Below are 23,679 nucleotides of genomic sequence, written 5' to 3' on the forward strand. Positions count from 1 at the left end.
AAGGCTTGTTGCAGCTACTTTTATTCCTTTGTTGGATTATGGTGACGTACTGTACATGAATGCCTGCTCTACTTCTTTGCATATGCTGGATGCCATTTATCATTGTGCTTTAAGATACATTACCGGCTGTAAGTCACTCACTCATCATTGTACTCTGTATGCTAAAGTAGACTGGCTGTCTTTGTCTGCACGTAGGCTTCTGCACTGGTACATCTTCATCTATAAAGCAATTATTGGACTACTTCCCTCATACCTCTGCACCTACCTCACTCTCACATCAAACTCATCATACAGACTGCGCTCTCTGGACTTTCTATCTGCCTCTGTCCCCAGAACTCGTACTGAGTTTGGGAAGAGGGCATTCATGTACTCTGCTCCCTCTGGCTGGAACAATCTCCAAAAAACACTAAAACTACAGGCATTCATCACCCTTTCCGATTTTAAAACCAGACTTAACTGTTTTTTAATGGCAAATCATGGAGTGTGTAAATGTTTTACTGTTTAGTATTTTAGCATCACTGGATTAGCGTTCTTTTAGTGTGTATTGTTGTGCATTGTTCTGTTCTGCCCTGGCTGATTTAACATAATCTCTCTTCCTTCAGGATCCCCTGGTACAGCCTCCCCTTGTACCACACAGCCCTCCCATCCTCCTTCTCTTCCCCCCATATCCCTGCCGGACTGTAGAACTCTGGATGTCATTCATCTTTTCTCTCTCTCTCTCTCTCTCTCTCTCTCTCTCTCTCTCTCTCTCTCTCATATTCGTCCTCACTTCTTTGTGTGTATATTATCTTGTTGCTGCTTTCTTGGCCAGGCCATGCTCGTAAAAGAGATTTTTTTTATCTCAAGCAATTTGCCTGGTAAAATAAAGGTTAAATAAAATAAATAAATAATTCGTCCAGTGTTTTTAGTCTTTAGAGAATTCACAAGAGACAAATTACAAACTGAAGTCATTTTGACTGAGGTGTTGGTGGACGCACTATGTTAAATTGGGAAAGAGTCACAGACAAAGGCAACAAAGTAGAAATATTTAAACCAACAATTTGAAAAGATTTTGATATTAAATTTAATCATATTCAATGTTAAACGTTTCTGAATTTAGGTGATGTCACACCTACAAGTCAATATTTTAAATGAATATCAGCTGTACGTTAGATATTCTCCTGTATATTTTTAGGATTCAAAATCATCATTAATTATTCTTTTTGATAATTGTGTTTAAAATGATTTGACTATTGACACCCAAGGCAATTATTAAAAATTATTTACTATTATGAAGCATTTTACACTTAAATGTTCATTAATCTGTAAATTATCAAAATTTTAATTGCTTTTTATATTTTACGACACATTTTGCCAATGAATCAAATTATTTCTATAGGTTCAATGAAAATTGTAAATGTTTGAAATGAGACCATGAAAGTTTTCAACACCGACTCCTTGAGTGTAAAAATGTGGATTTGTTTTGAATGGCTCTCACACAAATCCAAAAAAATTGTGTCACATATCTGTTGTAAAATGAAGCACTGCATTGAAAATATATAATGTAATGAAAAATGATCAATATCAATAGTTTTTTTCTTGATGATTTATTGAAATACAGAATAAAAAACAAAATCACATGACATTCAAGAATTAAACAATAACACTGAAAGAATCCGATTAATAAAATATATTGAAATTGAAGAGATCTAATAAACCATGAAATATCTACCAAACAGCTAAAGAGTATTACACATGTCATGAGTAAAAGTGGAAATTACAAAATAAGACATCATTACACAAATAAGACGACAAATGCAACTTTAATGAAGTAAAAACACACATGTGGTTAATTTTGTTAGGCTAATACTATAATTTGGAAATGAAGAGAAACATTAGACTTGAATCTGTGATGAAAGAGATAAATGAGATGAAGTGAGATGTGATGGAGAGTAAAGTGGAGCAGAAAACAGTCAGTCAGCACGTGTGCAGCTGGTGGACGGTCCCTTGTTTGTGAGGCTCATCAGCAGAGAGAGTCCACAGCAGTACAGCAGACTCTTCACTATCAGCACTGTGTAGAGCAGACAGAGCAGCTTCACCCTGCACTGAGGCTGGAGAGGATCCAGGGGAAGAAGCACTGCAACAGAAAAGGAGTCAACAAGAAATCAGTCAGTGCTCTGCTGCTCTGCTCTCTGTGACAGAGTCTCCACATGAAGCTGAATCACTGCTCAACACAGTCACCAAGCCTTCATCACCTTCTGCTGTCAAGTGGTGCTGACAATTCAAACCACTGCAGCATCACTGAGAGAAAAACACACAGTTTGAAGTTGGACTCATTAGGTTTTTGTTTCTGTGACCTTTGACCTCACACACTCATTAGATTCATTCTTCATGTATAGAAATATGAATGAGTGGAGACATTGAGTACAGCGCCCCCAACAGGTGTTGTTAGTCAGATGGTGCAGTGAAAGCTCTGTGACTGGGCTTTGTTGTGCTGTTGGACACTCTAACACAATCAGGGAGTGTATGTTTGAGTCCCTCAGTGATGAGCAGAAAGTGAACAGACTGATATTGGGCCCTAAGTGCAGCAGAGCAGTGGAGCTGTCCCTGCAGAGAGGCAGCAGGTGATCTTACAGTCAGCTTGGTGCAGAGCTGCCAGGCGTGCTGACTCTCTCTCTGGAGGACAGGGAGCTGCTGGAGCTGGAAGCTCTGAAACAGAAAAGGAGTGGGATGTTTGGAGTTGTAGTGAGAAATGTGTGAGCTCTGCTGCTCTGCTCTCTGTGACAGCGTCTCCACATGAAGCTGAATCACTGCTCAACACAGTCACCGAGCCTTCATCACCTTGTAGTGTTTGGGCCTCCACCGTGCCCCCCTCGTGCTTCACGTAGCAGCGGTATTTATACGTGGCGTCCTCTGGCCGGTCCACCAGCAAGATGGCGGCGGAGCGTCCCGACTCTGTGAGCTCCAGCTGCTCTCCATCAGCAGGGGAAGGCTCACCGTCCTCCTTGTGTCTTTTCCAGGAGAACTGGACCAGAGGAGGAGACATGGCTGAGGCCACACACAGCAGGGAGCTCTTCCCCTCCAGGTGGGCTCTGGCTGCTGCTGGGTACACGCTCACCACGGGCTTCACCACCTGCTCATCTGAAGTTTGACAGCAGCAACAAGCAGCACAGACACACATTCACACAGTCAACAGCAGCTTCCAGCACTGCACTGCTTTCAGTCTGATCCTGGAAAATACATGGACTCTGATCACTCAACTACTCATCAATACAGCACAGAGGTCCACACACACACTGGTTCACCTGTACATAGAGTTACTGAGCTGCAGCATCTACACATCATGTATCATGGACGTGTTCACTGTTTCATCACGGAGTCAACTTCAAGAAAGGCAGAGATGGGAAAATTAATTTAGTTTTAGGTAGGCTATAATGATATAAACACAGCAACAACAACAATTGTAAGATACACGGTATCAAAGAAACATATTATCATAGAAATGATAATATGTTCCATTAATATTAAAATCAACCTAAAATCATTTTTTCTGACAGCATATTAATTAAAGTGTGCATGTGTTTTTCTTAAATTTAGTATGTTTACAGTGTGTGATTCTAACAGATCAAAAATATTTAGGCTATTATTATCTAAATTATGATAGATAAAGAATATACAGAACTAACCAAACATTTTATGTTTGCTATATTCGTCATAATCATATGATTCAGCATTGTAGCATTTACACATCATGTATCATGGACTATTTCATCAGAGAGGAGTCAACATCAAAAAAGACAGAGATGGAAAATGATTTTATCTTCACATTATCTAAATCATCTTCCCTATATCATCACATTATATACGTATTTATTTAGTTTCAAGAATAATGTTAATTAAAAAAAAAATAAACTTACCGTAAATCATCATAGAAATTATATTTAAAAATTCCTATGAACATCAGCCTGTTTAAATTGATATTTTCTGACAACAATAAAATATTGAAAAAGTGTGCATGGATTTTTTCATACATTGTTGTAAGTGTCTCATTCTAGCAGATCAAAATATTTATTATCATCTAAATAATGACAGATCAAGAATATACAGAATTAACCAAATGTTCATGTTTTTTAATTTTCATTTCAAGAGAAAAAACAGACAGACTAAAATATTTATACGTTATACTACTTACATACTTTTATATTAATTTTGGCTGATTTCATATCACCTAACATTTATTTTGCTACTATATTTTTTTAAGCCTAAATTAAAACAACAGTAAAATTTAGTTACATTCTCTGTTGTATAAAATATATTTATTTTTGATTAGATGAACAGCTTTAACATTTTATAAATTAACTGTGCTGTTAAGGTAACATAATTATAAATGTATAAATCAACGTTAATTGTATCGAGAATAATTATATTTCCTTCTACTCATTAAATTGAGTCTACTTTATTGATTTTTTAAATATCATCCAATATGTGTAATATTTTAATAGATTCATTTATTTCTTCTAAACTTGTTTATTTTGGATAAAATGAATATTTCTTTGAATTTCTGACTTCAAACACGTTTTGAACTTCTTCAGCAAAACAACTGAAGGAAAAAAGAAGAAGTTTGTTCTTACCTGTTACAAACAGTTTAGTCCCAGATCCAAAGACAATCCTCCACAGTGAGAAAGACTAATACAAAAACCTGCTGCTGCTGAATGTGTCAGCTGAGGCGACACATTATGAACCAGGATCATGTTTCAGCTCCATCATGTGTTTCTCTAATGTTCATATCAACATGACATGGTCTCTTGTTGTTTTTCCTTTTTCTTCACACTCAAATATCTCAACAAATATTCCCATTGAAACTGGTTCAGACGTTCATGTTCCCCTCAGGATGAAGCTGCTCACTTTGCTGAACCTCTGAATCTTCATCTGGCGCCACCATCAGGTCACATTTCACTTTGTCCAATACTTTGGTTTATGGTCAAACATCCGGAGAGCTCCAGACCTCTTATTGTTTTAGTAGTTGTTCTTGTTTTGTCTTCATCTTGTTTTGTCGTTGAGCTTGTGTGTTTCTTCTTTGTCGTCACTGTGGGGAACAACAGGAAACCTGCTGAAATATCTGATGAAAACATGAATCAATATCATAGGAAAGTCTTGAAAAGGCGTCTGAGCTGCAGGTGAAACATGTGAACGTGGTCTGTGGTCGACTGCTCTCTTCCTGTCACTACCACTGTTTGACTTGTGTTCATCTGGAGGTTTTTGTACAGGCTGCACGGATCTTTTCTCACTGTGGGGGACCATCCTTCAAACAGGAGCAGTAGTAGGAGGCTGAATGAGAGGGTTTAACTTTCTTTATCTCCAACTCCCAGCCGTTCTTTTTAACAGATGTGAAATCATCTTTCTGAGGATGGCCGAAGTCTGAGTATATGGTGCCAACACTCCTAATAAAAAGAATCAGTCTGAATGTTTCCGTCTCTTTCTTCTGGTACCAGTATACATCAGTGTCATCACACCGGCCAGATACTCTATAGCTGAATGAGACAGTTTCATCAACTCTCCTGGTCAATGATAACTGGTCCTGAATCAGCAGCACCTCTGCTGCCATGGTAACCAGCGCTGTAGAGACACAGACAGGTAGATGAAGGTGAGTGTGTGAGTGTTAGTGACAGGTTGAGTGTGTTGGCTCCTGGTTGTGTGTAAACACTCACCTGAACACAGACAGCACAGAGCAGCAGCTGGGAGGAAAAGCATTTTGTGCTGTGGTGTTTCCTCTGGTGAACCTGGGGAGAAGTGGAGCTCTGATGCAGCCGAGGACAAACAAGGACGAGCTGTGAGCTGAGACGAGGCCACGTGGTTTGTAACGGCTCCTCAAAGCTCCCATCAGCCCCCTTGGCTCACACAGGATGTTGTGTGGTTTTCCTCTGAGTGGGAGGTTTTCAACGTTAAAGACACAGAGAGTAAAATCAACTAAATGTCTTGGTATCCATAAATTAATTAACTTTAAGAGTCTCATTGATGTTTTAATTAACAAATTATACTGGTTTATTTTTCAATTGAAGACATTTTCTTCCTCTCTCTGCTCTCCTCACTCTATATTGATCCTTTTTCAACCACATATCAACGACTGCAATATCATATGGTGTCACACTTTCCCAAGTTCTCTCATCAAACTACATCTTTACTGTAAAGTTCTGTTTGCTGATGATACCAACTTGCTCCTGTCCAAAACATGGAGCTGGAGAAAGTGGAGACTTGGTTCAAATGCAACAAATTATCACTCAACATCAATAAAACAAATTACATTGAATTTAATTATATCAGATATCAAAGTAAAACCGTTTATATCCATCTCACCATTAAAGGCACAGAGAGTAAAATCAACTAAATGTCTTGGTATCCACAAATTAATTAACTTTATGTGTCTCATTAACAAATGATCAAAATATACAGGTTTATTTAGCAAATGAAGACATTTTCTTCCTCTCTCTGCTCTCCTCACTCTATATTGATCCTTTTTCAACCACATATCAACGACTGCAATATCATATGGTGTCACACTTTCCCAAGTTCTCTCATCAAACTATATCTCTACAAAAGAAAGTTGTTGGTGCAGTAACATGGTCTGACTTCACTGCTCCCTCTGGCCCCACTCTTCTACACCTCTGGTCTCCTGAGGCTTCCTGATTACAACACCTATCACACTGCCTGGATCATGTTCCAGGTTATCAATAGACTCAACGATCGATCATGTGAGCTCGTCACAATCTCCTGTCTCCTGCTCACAAACAATACCAGGAAAATAAAAATCTCAATTAGGGGGAAACGTGAAAACTCAAATGCACTATAGCCTGAGTATTGTGTGTAGAGGTTTTCATCACTTCAACTCTTCATCTTTGATTTATTCTCACTCTTTTTTCTGAATGATGATTTTTCCCAGACTTCTTCTCAGACCAGTTTCTCTGAGTGAAAAGTTTCTTGCTCTGGATTTTAATGTGACAGCAGAATAAAAAAGTGTGTCACCATGATGCAGAAACACAACAACACATTCAGCTTGGTGGTGAAGTAACACTGTCACTTGTTGTTGAACAGCTGTGACGGAAACACAAAAGTACAAATCAACAGAGCCCCTCAGCTGTGATTTTAACCCTTCAACTTCCCTTCACTTTATTCACTTCACTTCAATAACATCAGTCAGTTTCTATGGACTTGAATTATCATGATTTTCTTCCACTGATGAAATATCCAAAGTTCAGACTCCATCAAAAGTCAAAAGAGCTTAAGGCAAAGATAAAAACAAATTCACATCTAGTTTGTTTTGGGTAAAAAAAAAAATTAAAAATCATGTTCATGTTCATGTCTCAGTTTTTGATGAGCTCCTCTCTGTTGCCACCGACTGTCAGGAGTCAAACCTTCACACTGCTGCTCTCTGCTGGTTGAGACAACACACTGCTTCATCTCCACACACTTCCACTTGTAGACTGTATTTTATTTTGTTTTTAAAGCTGTACATTTTATCATTATTGTTGATGTAAATCACTCTGACTCCACCTTTAATGAGATGTCTTCTATAAATGGAGTCCTCTGCTGCTCCTGTTGCTCTAATGAATAAGATTCAAGATTCAAGATTTCTCTTTTTGTCGTTCCTTGTCCACTTCGTACATTAGAATAAGAACATAATGAGAACAGATAACATAAAAACATGAGACGTATCGGTGGAACATCAGCCTGAGCTCAGTGTGTTAAAGTGCTTTCAGTAAAGTGTAAATAGTCGACACACAGCAGCACAGTGTGTAGCTGCTGAACCAGGAGGTGAGGCCATAGGATAAAACAGACTCAATGGTGCCAGTAAAAGGTGGTGAGGAGGGGGAGGGGGAGGCTGCTGTTTTCTGATGGTGGAGGGGACGGAGCTGCTGATGTGGCTTTTTGACAACGGCTGTGGTGTTGGGATTTAGAAACTTTATTTATTTTTTCTAATAAAAGAGTTGTTAAACACTTGAACTGCTCCACCACATCGACAGGACGATGATCAAACAGAGGAAAATAAAGACAGGTGCTGTGGTGTCTCCCAATAACCAGCTCCTTAGTCTCATTTCCATCAATAACCAGGACACTGTCCTCACCACACTTGGTCAGCTCACCACTGTAGTGACAACATGTCCACTGATCAACTGTGTTACCATGACGACAAAAGACCAGCCAGCACCGTGTCATCAGCATGTTTATACAATGGACATCTACACACAGTTTTTTTTTCATCCTGTGTGTGATTTACATCAACAATAATAAACAATATACAACTGTAAGAAATACAGTCTACAAGTGGAGAAGACAGGAAGTGTGTGGAGATGAAGCAGTGTGTTGTCTCAACCAGTCCAGCAGAGAGCAGCAGTGTGAAGGTTTGACTCCTGACAGTCGCTGGCAACAGAGAGGAGCTCATCAAAACCTTTCACCCAAAATAAACTAGATGTGAATTAGTTTTTATTCTTTTGAATTCACATATAAAGACAAACATCAGATTGTTTTCTTCTTTTCACTGAAACAATATTGTTAAATCTTGTTTAAATGGAGAAACACAGAGTGAAAACAAAGCAGACAAAGTGACAGACTGTTCCTTTAATAAGTGTGTGATCAGTGTCAGAGTCAGTTCCACCACTTTGAACAGGATTTCTGTTTCTATCGTTGACTCTGTTTCTGAGGATGTGTGATCTCCTGGTGCTGCTGAGCTTTTCTTTCATCACAGTTCATCCCAGACACAATCTGTGACTCTGAGCAGTCGGATCATTTTCACCTTGAACAACTGTTTGAAGAGCGACTGTGTGTTCTGGTCACGTGGTGAAAATCATCTCTTCACAGTCGTAGACAGGAGCCACATCAGTCCACGACTCCTCCCACTGTGTTTGTGTGATGGATTTGACACAATGAGCATCGACACTGGTCCAGACAAAGGTCCAGTCTGCAGGTCCAGAGGGGGGACATGTGGATTCAGTCGGACACTTCACAGGACCGTCCTCTGGCTTCGTCTGCACACACTCATCATTCAAAGCAGAACTTTATTTAAAAAAGTAAAATTAATGGAGTCTGAACTTTGAATATTTCATCAGTGGAAGAAAATCATGATAATTCAAGTCCATAGAAACTGACTGATGTTATTGAAGTGAAGTTGAAGGGTTAAAATCACAGCTGAGGGGCTCTGTGGATTTGTACTTTTGTGTTTCCATCACAGCTGTTCAACAACAAGTGACAGTGTTACTTCACCACCAAGCTGAATGTGTTGTTGTGTTTCTGCATCATGGTGACACACTTTGTTTTTTTCAGCTGTCACATTAAAATCCAGAGCAAGAAACTTTTCACTCAGAGAAACTGGTCTGAGAAGAAGTCTGGGAAAAATCATCATTCAGAAAAAAGTGTGAGAATAAATCAAAGATGAAGAGTTGAAGTGATGAAAACCTCTACACACAATACTCAGGCTATAGTGCATTTGAGTTTTCACTTTCCCCCCGAATAAGATTTATTTCTCCTGGTATTGTTTGTGATCAGGAGACGGGAGATTGTGACGAGCTCACATGATCGATCGTTGAGTCTATTGATAACCTGGAACATGATCCAGGCAGTGTGATAGGTGTTGTAATCAGGAAGCCTCAGGAGACCAGAGGTGTAGAAGAGTGGGCCAGAGGGAGCAGTGAAGTCAGACCATGTTACTGCACCAACAACTTTCTTTTGTAAAGATGTAGTTTGATGAGAGAACTTGGGAAAGTGTGACACCATATGATATTGCAGTCGTTGATTATGTGGTTGAAAAATGATCAATATAGAGTGAGGAGAGCAGAGAGAGGAAGAAAATGTCTTCATTTGAAAAATTAACCTGTATATTCTGATAATTTGTTAATTAAAACATCAATGAGACTCTTAAAGTTGATTCATTTGTGGATACCAAGACATGTAGTTGATTTTAGTCTCTGTATCTTTAATGGTGAGATGGATATAAACTTTGTTACTTTGATTTCTGGTGGAAATAAATTCAATTTGTTTCATTGATATGATAATTTGTTGCATTTGAACCAAGTCTCCACTTTCTCCAGCTCCATGTTTGGGACAGGAGCAAGTTGGTGTCATCACCAAACAGGAACACATTCACAAAAAATCATTTGCATACAATATATATATATAAAAATACTATTTTCAGGTTAACGTTGCTTCCATGAAATGATCATTTTCTCTGATCCACTCACCAGAGTTTGTCACTTTTCTTTCTCTTGAAAAAACCTCCCACTCAGAGGAAAACCACACAACATCCTGTGTGAGCCAAGGGGGCTGATGGGAGCTTTGAGGAGCCGTTACAAAGCACGTGGCCTCGTCTCAGCTCACAGCTCGTCCTTGTTTGTCCTCGGCTGCATCAGAGCTCCACTTCTCCCCAGGTTCACCAGAGGAAACACCACAGCACAAAATGCTTTTCCTCCCAGCTGCTGCTCTGTGCTGTCTGTGTTCAGGTGAGTGTTTCCACACAACCAGGAGCCAACACACTCAACCTGTCACTAACACTCACACACTCACCTTCATCTACCTGTCTGTGTCTCTACAGCGCTGGTTACCATGGCAGCAGAGGTGCTGATTCAGGACCAGTTATCATTGACCAGGAAAGTTGGTGAAACTGTCTCATTCAGCTGTGGAGGAACTGAAGGGTGTGACAGTAATTATGTATACTGGTACCAGAAGAAAGAGACGGAAACATTCCAAGTGATTCTTGATATTGATAGACGTGATGGCACCATAGACCGAAGATACTCACGGCATCCTCAGAAAGATGATTTCACATCTGTCAAAAAGAACGGCTGGGAATTGGAGATAAAGACAGTTAAAGACTCTCATTCAGCCTCCTACTATTGCTCCTGTTGGAAGGATGATCCCCACAGTGAGAAAAGATCCGTGCCGCCTGTACAAAAACCTCCAGATGAACACAAGTCAAACAGTGGTAGTGACAGGAAGAGAGCAGTCGACCACAGACCACGTTCACATGTTTCACCTGCAGCTCAGACGCCTTTTCAAGACTTTTCTATGATATTGATTCATGTTTTCATCAGATATTTCAGCAGGTTTCCTGTTGTTCCCCACAGTGACGACAAAGAAGAAACACACAAGCTCAACGACAAAACAAGATGAAGACAAAACAAGAACAACTACTAAAACAATAAGAGGTCTGGAGCTCTCCGGATGTTTGACCATAAACCAAAGTATTGGACAAAGTGAAATGTGACCTGATGGTGGCGCCAGATGAAGATTCAGAGGTTCAGCAAAGTGAGCAGCTTCATCCTGAGGGGAACATGAACGTCTGAACCAGTTTCAATGGGAATATTTGTTGAGATATTTGAGTGTGAACAAAAAGGAGAAACAACAAGAGACCATGTCATGTTGATATGAACATTAGAGAAACACATGATGGAGCTGAAACATGATCCTGGTTCATAATGTGTCGCCTCAGCTGACACATTCAGCAGCAGCAGGTTTTTGTATTAGTCTTTCTCACTGTGGGAGCAGGCAAGTGGTACTGGCCCTTTGGATCTGGGACTAAACTGTTTGTAACAGGTAAGAACAAACTTTTATTGTATGTCAGTTGTTTTATTGAAGTTGAAAAGTTGAAAATGTATTTGAAGACTTAATTTTCAAAGAAATATTTTTTCTAAAAAATATGAACAACTTCAGAAGAAAGTAATGAATTTGTTAAAAATATTACATGTTATAATTACACATAGCTAGTGGATGTTATTTAAAATTTAAGAAAGAAGGTAAAATGTAATTTATATAATGATTTTTAATTATTCTGTCTATATAATGTACATTGATCTAAATTTTTATAATCATGTCTAACAGTACAGTTGATTTATAAAATCTCAAAATTATTCATCTTGTCAATATGAACGCATTTTATATAACAGAGAATGTAACTAAATGTTACTGTTTTTTTCATCTAAAATAAAAATGCAGTGGTCATTTGGTGGCATGTAAAATGAGTCATTATTCCTATAGTTAATTCTTTTTGTTTCTCTTTAATGTAAAATATATCTAAATTTGTTTAGGTTAAAATATTTGAGTCACATGATTATGTTGAATGTATTATATAGCCTGTATAGCAAACATTAATGTTTGGTTAATTCTGCATATTCTTTATCGGTCATAGTTTAGATAATAATACATTTTTTTGATTTGTTTGAATTACACATTGAAAATATTGTAAATATAAGAAAAAAATACATGCACATTTCTTTAATATTTAATTCAGAAAATATTGATTTAAACAGGTTGATTTTCATGTTAATGGAATATCCCTACTAATTTCTATGATAACATGTTTCTTTGATTGTGTGTATCTTACAATTTGTTTTTTGTATAATTATACCTAAAACTAAATCAATGTATGATAAAGTGTGAGGATAAAATATAAAAAAGACTATTTAAAGGTTATAGCTATAACTTTTTCATCAAAAGGATTAATTTAAAAAAAATAATACATCCACAGAATGTCTAGAGGGGTGCAGAATAAAAGTATTAATTTTACTGAATTAAAAAAAAAAAGTATATAAATAATTGTTTAATCAATTTTGGCGGGTCCGAAATATATAAATATTTACATCTGGTTACGTTGGCAACGTCGGCATGGAATGATCTCTGTGGCAACAGCATTATAACTTTAGCTACTGCTGTAACTGGCAACCAGTACAACGGAAGGTTGGAGCGAGAGCAGGCAGTGTGAGTTCTACACCTACTGGCCAGGAGGAATTAAACTTGTAGCTATCACCTTTAAATAATATAAAGATTTTAAAATAATTTTCCATCTCGGTCTATCTTGAAGTGGACTCCTCTGTGATGAAACAGTGAACACGTCCATGATACATGATGTGTAGATGCTGCAGCTCAGTAACTCTATGTACAGGTGAACCAGTGTGTGTGTGGACCTCTGTGCTGTATTGATGAGTAGTTCAGTGATCAGAGTCCATGTATTTTCCAGGATCAGACTGAAAGCAGTGCAGTGCTGGAAGCTGCTGTTGACTGTGTGAATGTGTGTCTGTGCTGCTTGTTGCTGCTGTCAAACTTCAGCTGAGCAGGTGGTGAAGCCCGTGGTGAGCGTGTACCCAGCAGCAGCCAGAGCCCACCTGGAGGGGAAGAGCTCCCTGCTGTGTGTGGCCTCAGCCATGTCTCCTCCTCTGGTCCAGTTCTCCTGGAAAAGACACAAGGAGGACGGTGAGCCTTCCCCTGCTGATGGAGAGCAGCTGGAGCTCACAGAGTCGGGACGCTCCGCCGCCATCTTGCTGGTGGACCGGCCAGAGGACGCCACGTATAAATACCGCTGCTACGTGAAGCACGAGGGGGGCACGGTGGAGGCCCAAACACTACAAGGTGATGAAGGCTCGGTGACTGTGTTGAGCAGTGATTCAGCTTCATGTGGAGACGCTGTCACAGAGAGCAGAGCAGCAGAGCTCACACATTTCTCACTACAACTCCAAACATCCCACTCCTTTTCTGTTTCAGAGCTTCCAGCTCCAGCAGCTCCCTGTCCTCCAGAGAGAGAGTCAGCACGCCTGGCAGCTCTGCACCAAGCTGACTGTAAGATCACCTGCTGCCTCTCTGCAGGGACAGCTCCACTGCTCTGCTGCACTTAGGGCCCAATATCAGTCTGTTCACTTTCTGCTCATCACTGAGGGACTCAAACATACACTCCCTGATTGTGTTAGAGTGTCCAACAGCACAACAAAGCCCAGTCACAGAGCTTTCACTGCACCATCTGACTAACAACACCTGTTGGGGGCGCTGGACTCAATGTCTCCACCACTCATTCATATTTCTATACATGAAGAATGAATCTAATGAGTGAGTGAGGTCAAAGGTCACAGAAACAAAAACCTCAGTGAGTCCAACTTCAAACTGTGTGTTTTTCTCTCAGTGATGCTGCAGTGGTTTGAATTGTCAGCACCACTTGACAGCAGAAGGTGATGAAGGCTTGGTGACTGTGTTGAGCAGTGATTCAGCTTCATGTGGAGACTCTGTCACAGAGAGCAGAGCAGCAGAGCACTGACTGATTTCTTGTTGACTCCTTTTCTGTTGCAGTGCTTCTTCCCCTGGATCCTCTCCAGCCTCAGTGCAGGGTGAAGCTGCTCTGTCTGCTCTACACAGTGCTGATAGTGAAGAGTCTGCTGTACTGCTGTGGACTCTCTCTGCTGATGAGCCTCACAAACAAGGGACCGTCCACCAGCTGCACACGTGCTGACTGACTGTTTTCTGCTCCACTTTACTCTCCATCACATCTCATCACTTCATCTCATTTATCTCTTTCATCACAGATTCAAGTCTGATGTGTTTCTTCATTTTCAGATTATATGATTGGCCTAAAAGAATTAAACACATATACATTTGTATTTTTACATAGTAAAGTTGCATTTGTCATGTTGTGTTATGATGTTGTATTTTATATTTTCCACTTTTACTCATGACATGTTATAACAGAGATGTATGGTTCATTTCATCTCTTTCATTTCAATATATTTTATTAATCGGATTCTTTCTTTCTTTCAGTGTTATTGTTTAATTTCAATATCATGTGATTTAGTTTTTTATTCTTTGTTTCAATAAATCATCAAGAAAAAAAACTGTATTGATATTGATCAATTTTCATTACATTACATATTTTCAATGCAGTGCTTCATTTTACAACAGACATGTGACACTTTTGAAACTGTACAATTTTTTTCATTCAGAGCCAGTCAAAACAAATCCTTTTATTATACACAGATTTTTACACTCAAGGAGTCGGTGTTGAAAATTCTCATGGTCTCAGTTCAAACACTTCAAATTTGGAGTACAATTTTCATTGAACCTAGAAATAATTTGATTCATTGGCAAAATGTGACAGGAGAAATATAAAAAGCAATTCACATTTTGATAATTTACAGATTAATGAACATTTAAGTGTAAAATGCATTTAAATGTAAAATAGTGAAGAATTTTTAATAATTGCATGGATGTCAATAGTCAAATAATTTAGTGACCTAATTATAAACACAATTATCAAAAATAATTACTGATGATTTTGATTCATAAAAATATACAGGAGAATATCTAAGAGAATATCTAAGATGTTCATTTATATAAAATATTGACTTGTAGGTGTGACATCACCTAAACCCAGAAAATGTTAATATCGAATATGATTAAATTTAATATCAAAATCTTTTCAAATTGTTGGTTTAAATATTTCTACTTTGTTGCCTTTGTCTGTGACTCTTTCCCAGTTTTAACGTCGTCCACCTCAGTCAAAATGTCTTCAGTTTGTAGTTTGTCTCTTGTGAACTCTCTAAAGACTAAAAACACTGGACGAATTAGTGTCAGATAATAAAATGGGACCTGAGCAGATTGAGGAGCCTCAATGTGACATTTTCCTTGATTATTAAACATCTTTAACAAATTTCTCAGTCAGTGCTGATGACACTGATGTTTACACACACAAATAAAACAGCAGGTGAGTTACTTCACAGGTAAAGTTGGAAACATGAAATTATTCACAAGTGATTGGAAACTTTACTGATACTTCAAGTAAATACAAATATACGTATGTGATATTATCTACAAGCTGCTAAATGTTGTGTAACATTACAAAGATCCTTCCTGTAATGTCTCTTTATCAGAGTGTGTGTTTGTAGCTGTCGTTGTGTTGTTGAGGTGAAAAGCCACAGCTCACGTTGTGGAGGCTGCAGAGCAGAAAGCCACACGGTTCGTCTGCTGCAGGAAAGGAAGTGTTGATTGGTTCTCAGAAGTTTTTCAGTCCGTCCTAATAACTAGTGAGAACAGATTCATATCTGCTGCTCTACACACTCATGAACACACTCATCTCTGTGGTTTGTCTATTAGTGACACTTGTTTCCACTGAGCCCTCCACCCACACAGAGTTCATCTGAGCTCACAGACCCACAAACACCACCCACCTGGAGGTCTGGTCCAGCTCATGTTGTCATGGGGATGTGGAGTTTTAGCAGCCGAAGGTCACGTTACATTTGACCCCTGCAACAAAGAGCTGCTACACAACTGGTGCAGGTTGTTTGTCAGGAGCCTCCAACAGGACACAGAGGAGAGTTTTCTGATGTGACGTCTCTACAAGTTGATCAAAGAAAACTTTCAGTCTTGTTTAGTTGCTGCTGAAGTAAATTTACAGTAATTTTCTATCATTTTCAACACATTTTAGAATTATTTTTTGTGATTGAAACATGTCAGATGTAAACTTATGAATATCTGAATGAATTCATTTCATGATCTTTAAAACATCATTAAATGTTGTTGTACTGTAATGTGACACTTTCAGTTTCCTGTAAATACTGTCCTGAGTTTACATTTGTGTTCATTTAAAGTTAATAATTTTATGTATTTAACCTGTATATTTCAAATGGCTCATAAAGGATTTCATATTTCTGGTTTTGAAATTTGACTTTTTATTTGTGTGTGTAAACAACAGTGTCATAAGCGTAGAGTTGTACGTCCACAGTGTAAAAGTTGATAAAGATGCTTCATGTTTAAAGGGACAACGAGGAGTTTTGGAAAAGCGAAGCGTTTTCACACTACATTTATGAGCCTCCGCGCGCACTGTGAAATTCTTTGACCGGCGCAAGACGGACTCATGTTTTCATTCATCGATAATTAAAGTCAGAGGTTCAAAGAGGTTCACATACCGTCGTAGTTCTGACCATAAACGGCGATTTGGCTGCGTTATTCTCATGACTCGCCACGAAGGAAATGCTGGTCGGCTCGACCAGCATTTCCGCCACCACTAATAATAACAAAATAACGATAGAGACAGAACGATATATTTATCGAAAATGGGCCCATTAACATGTGTGGGTAGCGGAGATTCATCCACATTAACGTGAGACTTTTTTATAACCGAATAGAAACTCCTCGTTGTCCCTTTAAGTTTAATGATAGAAACACACAAATCTGATTATTTTTTAGCAGATCCTCTCCCATGGTGTAGAATCAGCTTTATAATATCAAACATGAAATAAATCAGACTCCATTGGTTGTTAAATCTCCTCCCCTGTGTGCTCCCACACAGCCTGTTAGGATAAACTCTGTAGTCTGAACATGAGTTGACTGATTGTGTTGAGTGGCATGAATAAAAACACAACAACAACACACCTCTGTACAGTTAACACTTAAATGCTGTGGGGGATTAGCTTCTGCTGAATATTGACATTATTACTTTGAGACGATCCGAACAAATCCTGAAAAAATGACCCAGTTATTTATGCATTTGAACACACCATCAGGTTTGTGTTGGCTCATGTTCTGTCACATGTGAGTGTCGCCTCATGACTCTTAAAGAACTGGGTTCATGGTTCAGTAAAACTAACACCGACACAATTTCTGTGTTTTTATTTCAAACAGGTGGAAAAATGCTGTTTACTTTGTTTTTAACACAACAGTAACACAGTGTTGGATGTGAGTGACTGGACCTCCATCTTTGAGTCAATAAATCTGATCAATATAACTGAGTCTGTTTACAATTATTTTATATTAAAACTAAATTTGATTCAATAAAAACAAAGTTGTTAATCAAAAGCAAAAACTCCAATTTATTGATATATTGAGAATTTTACAGTGAATGAATTTGACAACAGCCACACTCTGCAGAAAATATTAAAAAGAAACATAAGAAAGTAAAACAAGCAATAAACAAAAATAATATTTACCAGAAAAAAATTATAACTCAGTAAAGTTGATATAAAAGTAAAATATTGAATATTGATATATAGGTCACAATTCAAAGTGGATAAAGAACAATAAAGAGATTAAATTTAACAAATGGAAATATTTGTGTTTGACATGTATTATATCTGCAGCTGCAGATCAGTGATATACTCACTGAATGTGATCTCATAACAGCTGTATCTACTTAAGCATGAATATAAAAAATGAAATAAAAAACATGTTGGATGTAATAATTTCTAACATGTGAGTAAAGAGACACATTAGACTTGAATCTGTGATGAAAGAGATAAATGAGATGAAGTGATGAGATGTGATGGAGAGTAAAGTGGAGCAGAAAACAGTCAGTCAGCACGTGTGCAGCTGGTGGACGGTCCCTTGTTTGTGAGGCTCATCAGCAGAGAGAGTCCACAGCAGTACAGCAGACTCTTCACTATCAGCACTGTGTAGAGCAGACAGAGCAGCTTCACCCTGCACTGAGGCTGGAGAGGATCCAGGGGAAGAAGCACTGCAACAGAAAAGGAGTCAACAAGAAATCAGTCAGTGCTCTGCTGCTCTGCTCTCTGTGACAGAGTCTCCACATGAAGCTGAATCACTGCTCAACACAGTCACCAAGCCTTCATCACCTTCTGCTGTCAAGTGGTGCTGACAATTCAAACCACTGCAGCATCACTGAGAGAAAAACACACAGTTTGAAGTTGGACTCACTGGGTTTGTTTCTGTGACCTTTGACCTCACACACTCATTAGATTCATTCTTCATGTATAGAAATATGAATGAGTGGAGACATTGAGTACAGCGCCCCCAACAGGTGTTGTTAGTCAGATGGTGCAGTGAAAGCTCTGTGACTGGGCTTTGTTGTGCTGTTGGACACTCTAACACAATCAGGGAGTGTATGTTTGAGTCCCTCAGTGATGAGCAGAAAGTGAACAGACTGATATTGGGCCCTAAGTGCAGCAGAGCAGTGGAGCTGTCCCTGCAGAGAGGCAGCAGGTGATCTTACAGTCAGCTTGGTGCAGAGCTGCCAGGCGTGCTGACTCTCTCTCTGGAGGACAGGGAGCTGCTGGAGCTGGAAGCTCTGAAACAGAAAAGGAGTGGGATGTTTGGAGTTGTAGTGAGAAATGTGTGAGCTCTGCTGCTCTGCTCTCTGTGACAGCGTCTCCACATGAAGCTGAATCACTGCTCAACACAGTCACCGAGCCTTCATCACCTTGTAGTGTTTGGGCCTCCACCGTGCCCCCCTCGTGCTTCACGTAGCAGCGGTATTTATACGTGGCGTCCTCTGGCCGGTCCACCAGCAAGATGGCGGCGGAGCGTCCCGACTCTGTGAGCTCCAGCTGCTCTCCATCAGCAGGGGAAGGCTCACCGTCCTCCTTGTGTCTTTTCCAGGAGAACTGGACCAGAGGAGGAGACATGGCTGAGGCCACACACAGCAGGGAGCTCTTCCCCTCCAGGTGGGCTCTGGCTGCTGCTGGGTACACGCTCACCACGGGCTTCACCACCTGCTCATCTGAAGTTTGACAGCAGCAACAAGCAGCACAGACACACATTCACACAGTCAACAGCAGCTTCCAGCACTGCACTGCTTTCAGTCTGATCCTGGAAAATACATGGACTCTGATCACTCAACTACTCATCAATACAGCACAGAGGTCCACACACACACTGGTTCACCTGTACATAGAGTTACTGAGCTGCAGCATCTACACATCATGTATCATGGACGTGTTCACTGTTTCATCACAGAGGAGTCGACTTCAAGAAAGACAGAGATGGAAGAAATATTTTTAAATCTTTACATTATTTAAATGGTCTTTTTTATATTTCATTCTCACATTTTATTAATTTAGTGTTAGGTAGCCTATAATCATACAAAAACAACAACTACTACTACTGTAAGATACACAGTATCAAATATACATATCATCTTAGAAGAATATCATAGAAATGATATTATGTTCCATTAATATTAAAATCAACATTAAATTCATATTTTTTGACAACATATTAATTGAATATTAAAGGGTGCATGTGTTTTTCTTAAATTGACAATGTTTTCAACAGATCAAAAAATATTTAGGCTATTATTATATAAATTGTGATAGATAAAGAATATACAGAACTAACCAAACATTTTATGTTTCCTAAATTTCATGAGGTAATTATAGGCTATGATACATTCATCATAATCATATGATTCAGCATTGTAGCATTTACACATCATGTATCATGGACTATTTAATCAGAGAGGAGTCAACATAAAAAAATACAGAGATGGAAAATGATTTTATCTTCACATTATCTAAATCATCTTAATGATATTATATCATCACATTATTATATATATTTATTTAGTTTCAAGAATAATATTAATTAAAAAAAAACGCTTTGATATAGGCTATAGCAGTTCTATTAAAAAAAGTTCCTATGAACATCAGCCTGTTTAAATTGATATTTTCTGACAACAATAAAATATTGGAAAAGTGTGCATGGACTTTTTCATACATTGTTTCAAGTGTCTCATTCTAGCAGATCAAAATATTTATTATCATATAAATAATGACAGATCAAGAATATACAGGATTAACCAAATGTTCATGTTTTTTTTAATTTTCATTCATATTAGATAAATAAAGAGAAAAAACAGACTAAAATATTTATACTTTATACTACTTACATACTTTTATATTAATTTTGACTGATTTCATATAACATTTATTTTACTACTATATTTTTTTAAGCCTAAATCAAAACAACTGTAAAAATTTAGTTACATTCTCTGTTGTATAAAATGTATTTATTTTTGATTATGAACAGTTCTAACATTTTATAAATTAACTGTGCTGTTAAGGTAACATAATTATAAACGTATAAATCAACGTTAATTGTATATCCAGAATAATTATATTTCCTTCTATTCATTAAATTGAGTCTACTTTATTAATTTTTAAATATCATCCAATATGTGTGATATTTTAATAGATTCATCTATTTCTCCTAAAGATGTTTATTTTTGTTAAAATTAATATTTATTTGAATTTCTGACTTCAAACACATTTTCAACCTCTTCAATAAAACAAATGAAGGAAAATAGAAGTTTGTTCTTACCTGTTACAAACAGTTTAGTCCCAGAGCCAAAGATGAGGTGGGACAAGGATCCTCCACAGTGAGAAAGACTAATACAAAAACCTGCTGCTGCTGAATGTGTCAGCTGAGGCGACACATTATGAACCAGGATCATGTTTCAGCTCCATCATGTGTTTCTCTAATGTTCATATCAACATGACATGGTCTCTTGTTGTTTTTCCTTTTTGTTCACACTCAAATATCTCAACAAATATTCCCATTGAAACTGGTTCAGACGTTCATGTTCCCCTCAGGATGAAGCTGCTCACTTTGCTGAACCTCTGAATCTTCATCTGGCGCCACCATCAGGTCACATTTCACTTTGTCCAATACTTTGGTTTATGGTCAAACATCCGGAGAGCTCCAGACCTCTTATTGTTTTAGTAGTTGTTCTTGTTTTGTCTTCATCTTGTTTTGTCGTTGAGCTTGTGTGTTTCTTCTTTGTCGTCACTGTGGGGAACAACAGGAAACCTGCTGAAATATCTGATGAAAACATGAATCAATATCATAGAAAAGTCTTGAAAAGGCGTCTGAGCTGCAGGTGAAACATGTGAACGTGGTCTGTGGTCGACTGCTCTCTTCCTGTCACTACCACTGTTTGACTTGTGTTCATCTGGAGGTTTTTGTACAGGCGGCACGGATCTTTTCTCACTGTGGGGAACTCTCTTCCAACAGGAGCAGTAGTAGGAGGCTGAATGAGAGGGTTTAACTTTCTTTATCTCCAACTCCCAGCCGTTCTTTTTAACAGATGTGAAATCATCTTTCTGAGGATGGCCGTAACCTGACCCTTTGGTGCCGTCATCTCTTTTAATCCAGAAAATCAGTCTGAATGTTTCCATCTCTCTCTTCTGGTACCAGTATACATAATTACACCAGTCAGGTACTCCACAGCTGAATGAGACAGTATCACCAACTCTCCTGGTCAATGATAACTGGTCCTGAATCAGCATCACCTCTGCTGCCATGGTAACCAGCGCTGTAGAGACACAGACAGGTAGGTGAAGGTGAGTGTGTGAGTGTTAGTGACAGGTTGAGTGTGTTGGCTCCTGGTTGTGTGGAAACACTCACCTGAACACAGACAGCACAGAGCAGCAGCTGGGAGGAAAAGCATTTTGTGCTGTGGTGTTTCCTCTGGTGAACCTGGGGAGAAGTGGAGCTCTGATGCAGCCGAGGACAAACAAGGACGAGCTGTGAGCTGAGACGAGGCCACGTGCTTTGTAACGGCTCCTCAAAGCTCCCATCAGCCCCCTTGGCTCACACAGGATGTTGTGTGGTTTTCCTCTGAGTGGGAGGTTTTCAACGTTAAGGACACAGGGAGTAAAATCAACTAAATGTCTTGGTATCCATAAATTAATTAACTTTAAGAGTCTCATTGATGTTTTAATTAACAAATTATACAGGTTTATTTTTCAATTGAAGATACCGACATTTTCTTCCTCTCTCTGCTCTCCTCACTCTATATTGATCCCTTCTTCAACCACATATCAACGACTGTAATATCATATGGTGTCACACTTTCCCAAGTTCTCTCATCAAACTACATCTTTACAAAAGAAAGTTGTTGGTGCAGTAACATGGTCTGACTTCACTGCTCCCTCTGGCCCACTCTTCTACACCTCTGGTCTCCTGAGGCTTCCTGATTACAACACCTATCACACTGCCTGGATCATGTTCCAGGTTATCAATAGACTCAACAATCGATCATGTGAGCTCGTCTCAATCTCCTGTCTCCTGCACACAAACAATACCAGGAAAATAAATCTCAATTTGGGGGAAAAGTGAAAACTCAAATGCACTATAGCCTGAGTATTGTGTGTAGAAGTTTCATCAATTCAACTCTTCATCTTTGATTTATTCTCACTCTTTATTCTGAATGATGATTTTTCCCAGACTTCTTCTCAGACCAGTTTCTGTGAGTGAAAAGTTTCTTGTTCTGGATTTTAATGTGACAGCAGATTTTTTAAAAAGTGTGTCACCATGATGCAGAAACTCAGCAACACATTGGTGAAGTAACACTGTCACTTGTTGTTGAACAGCTGTGACGGAAACACAAAAGTACAAATCCACAGAGCCCCTCAGCTGTGATTTTAACCCTTCAACTTCCCTTCACTTTATTCACTTCACTTCAGTAACATCAGACAGTTTCTATGGACTTGAATTATCATGATTTTCTTCCACTGATGAAATATCCAAAGTTCAGACTCCATCAAAAGTCAAAAGAGCTCAAGACAAAGGTAAAAGCAAATTCACATCTAGTTTGTTTTGGGTAAAAAAAAAAAATTAAAAAACAACTTGTGTTCATGTCTCAGTTTTTGATGAGCTCCTCTCTGTTGCCACCGACTATCAGGAGTCAAACCTTCACACTGCTGCTCTCTGCTGGTTGAGACAACACACTGCTTCATCTACACACACTTCCACTTGTAGACTAAATTTTTATTAGTTTATTAATTTTACAGCTGTACATTTTATCATTACCATATATTTGATGTAAATCACACTGACTCCACCTTTAATTAGATGTCTTCTATAAATGGAGTCCTCTGCTGCTCCTGTTGCTCTAATGAATAAGATTCAAGATTTCTCTTTTTGTCGTTCCTTGTCCACTTCGTACATTAGAATAAGAACATAATGAGAACAGATAACATAAAAACATGAGACATATCGGTGGAACATCAGCCTGAGCTCAGTGTGTTAAAGTGCTTTCAGTAAAGTGTAAATAGTCGACACACAGCAGCACAGTGTGTAGCTGCTGAACCAGGAGGTGAGGCCATAGGATAAAACAGACTCAATGGTGCCAGTAAAAGGTGGTGAGGAGGGGGAGGGGGAGGCTGC

At 38.7% G+C, this 23,679-nt stretch overlaps 3 protein-coding genes across 3 annotated transcripts; 1 reads left to right on the plus strand and 2 right to left on the minus strand.

Annotated features, from left to right (window-relative positions):
* Nucleotides 1-1,921: 1,921 nt before the first annotated feature.
* LOC146960022 (uncharacterized) lies at nucleotides 1,922-3,297 on the minus strand. The gene is made up of 3 exons (XM_085772697.1): nucleotides 2,821-3,297; nucleotides 2,614-2,688; nucleotides 1,922-2,116 (listed from the first exon to the last, which is right to left on the minus strand). Exons 1-3 carry the CDS (start codon nucleotides 3,158-3,160, stop codon nucleotides 1,953-1,955), a joined length of 579 nt encoding a protein of 192 aa, XP_085628823.1. The 5' UTR covers nucleotides 3,161-3,297; the 3' UTR covers nucleotides 1,922-1,952.
* A 9,618-nt stretch (nucleotides 3,298-12,915) lies between these two features.
* On the plus strand, nucleotides 12,916-14,354 carry LOC146960023 (uncharacterized). Its single transcript, XM_085772694.1, has 3 exons — nucleotides 12,916-13,368; nucleotides 13,501-13,575; nucleotides 14,077-14,354. The coding sequence occupies exons 1-3, from the start codon at nucleotides 13,029-13,031 to the stop codon at nucleotides 14,238-14,240; spliced, it is 579 nt and encodes a 192-aa protein (XP_085628820.1). The 5' UTR covers nucleotides 12,916-13,028; the 3' UTR covers nucleotides 14,241-14,354.
* A 3,630-nt stretch (nucleotides 14,355-17,984) lies between these two features.
* Nucleotides 17,985-21,812, minus strand: LOC146960024 (immunoglobulin lambda-1 light chain-like). The gene is made up of 5 exons (XM_085772696.1): nucleotides 21,500-21,812; nucleotides 20,830-20,880; nucleotides 18,932-19,231; nucleotides 18,725-18,799; nucleotides 17,985-18,229 (listed from the first exon to the last, which is right to left on the minus strand). The coding sequence occupies exons 1-5, from the start codon at nucleotides 21,810-21,812 to the stop codon at nucleotides 18,066-18,068; spliced, it is 903 nt and encodes a 300-aa protein (XP_085628822.1). The 3' UTR covers nucleotides 17,985-18,065.
* Nucleotides 21,813-23,679: the final 1,867 nt, after the last annotated feature.

The sequence above is a fragment of the Trachurus japonicus genome, unplaced genomic scaffold (genome assembly GCF_045865225.1).
Source record: "Trachurus japonicus isolate A0001 unplaced genomic scaffold, Traja_1.0 AP030757.1".
NCBI lineage: Eukaryota > Metazoa > Chordata > Actinopteri > Carangiformes > Carangidae > Trachurus > Trachurus japonicus.

Excerpts from the sequence above, each read along its gene's own strand:
- LOC146960022 (XM_085772697.1), bottom strand. The coding sequence starts at position 3,160 with ATGTGTGTCTGTGCTGCTTGTTGCTGCTGTCAAACTTCAGATGAGCAG. Across the intron at positions 2,689-2,820 it reads GGAGGCCCAAACACTACAAG|AGCTTCCAGCTCCAGCAGCT; the intron begins GTGATGAAGGCT and ends TTTCTGTTTCAG. Across the intron at positions 2,117-2,613 it reads AGCTCTGCACCAAGCTGACT|TGCTTCTTCCCCTGGATCCT; the intron begins GTAAGATCACCT and ends TTTCTGTTGCAG.
- LOC146960023 (XM_085772694.1), top strand. The coding sequence starts at position 13,029 with ATGTGTGTCTGTGCTGCTTGTTGCTGCTGTCAAACTTCAGCTGAGCAG. Across the intron at positions 13,369-13,500 it reads GGAGGCCCAAACACTACAAG|AGCTTCCAGCTCCAGCAGCT; the intron begins GTGATGAAGGCT and ends TTTCTGTTTCAG. Across the intron at positions 13,576-14,076 it reads AGCTCTGCACCAAGCTGACT|TGCTTCTTCCCCTGGATCCT; the intron begins GTAAGATCACCT and ends TTTCTGTTGCAG.
- LOC146960024 (XM_085772696.1), bottom strand. The coding sequence starts at position 21,812 with ATGGCAGCAGAGGTGATGCTGATTCAGGACCAGTTATCATTGACCAGG. Across the intron at positions 20,881-21,499 it reads TTGGAAGAGAGTTCCCCACA|GATCCTTGTCCCACCTCATC; the intron begins GTGAGAAAAGAT and ends CTCACTGTGGAG. Across the intron at positions 18,800-18,931 it reads GGAGGCCCAAACACTACAAG|AGCTTCCAGCTCCAGCAGCT; the intron begins GTGATGAAGGCT and ends TTTCTGTTTCAG.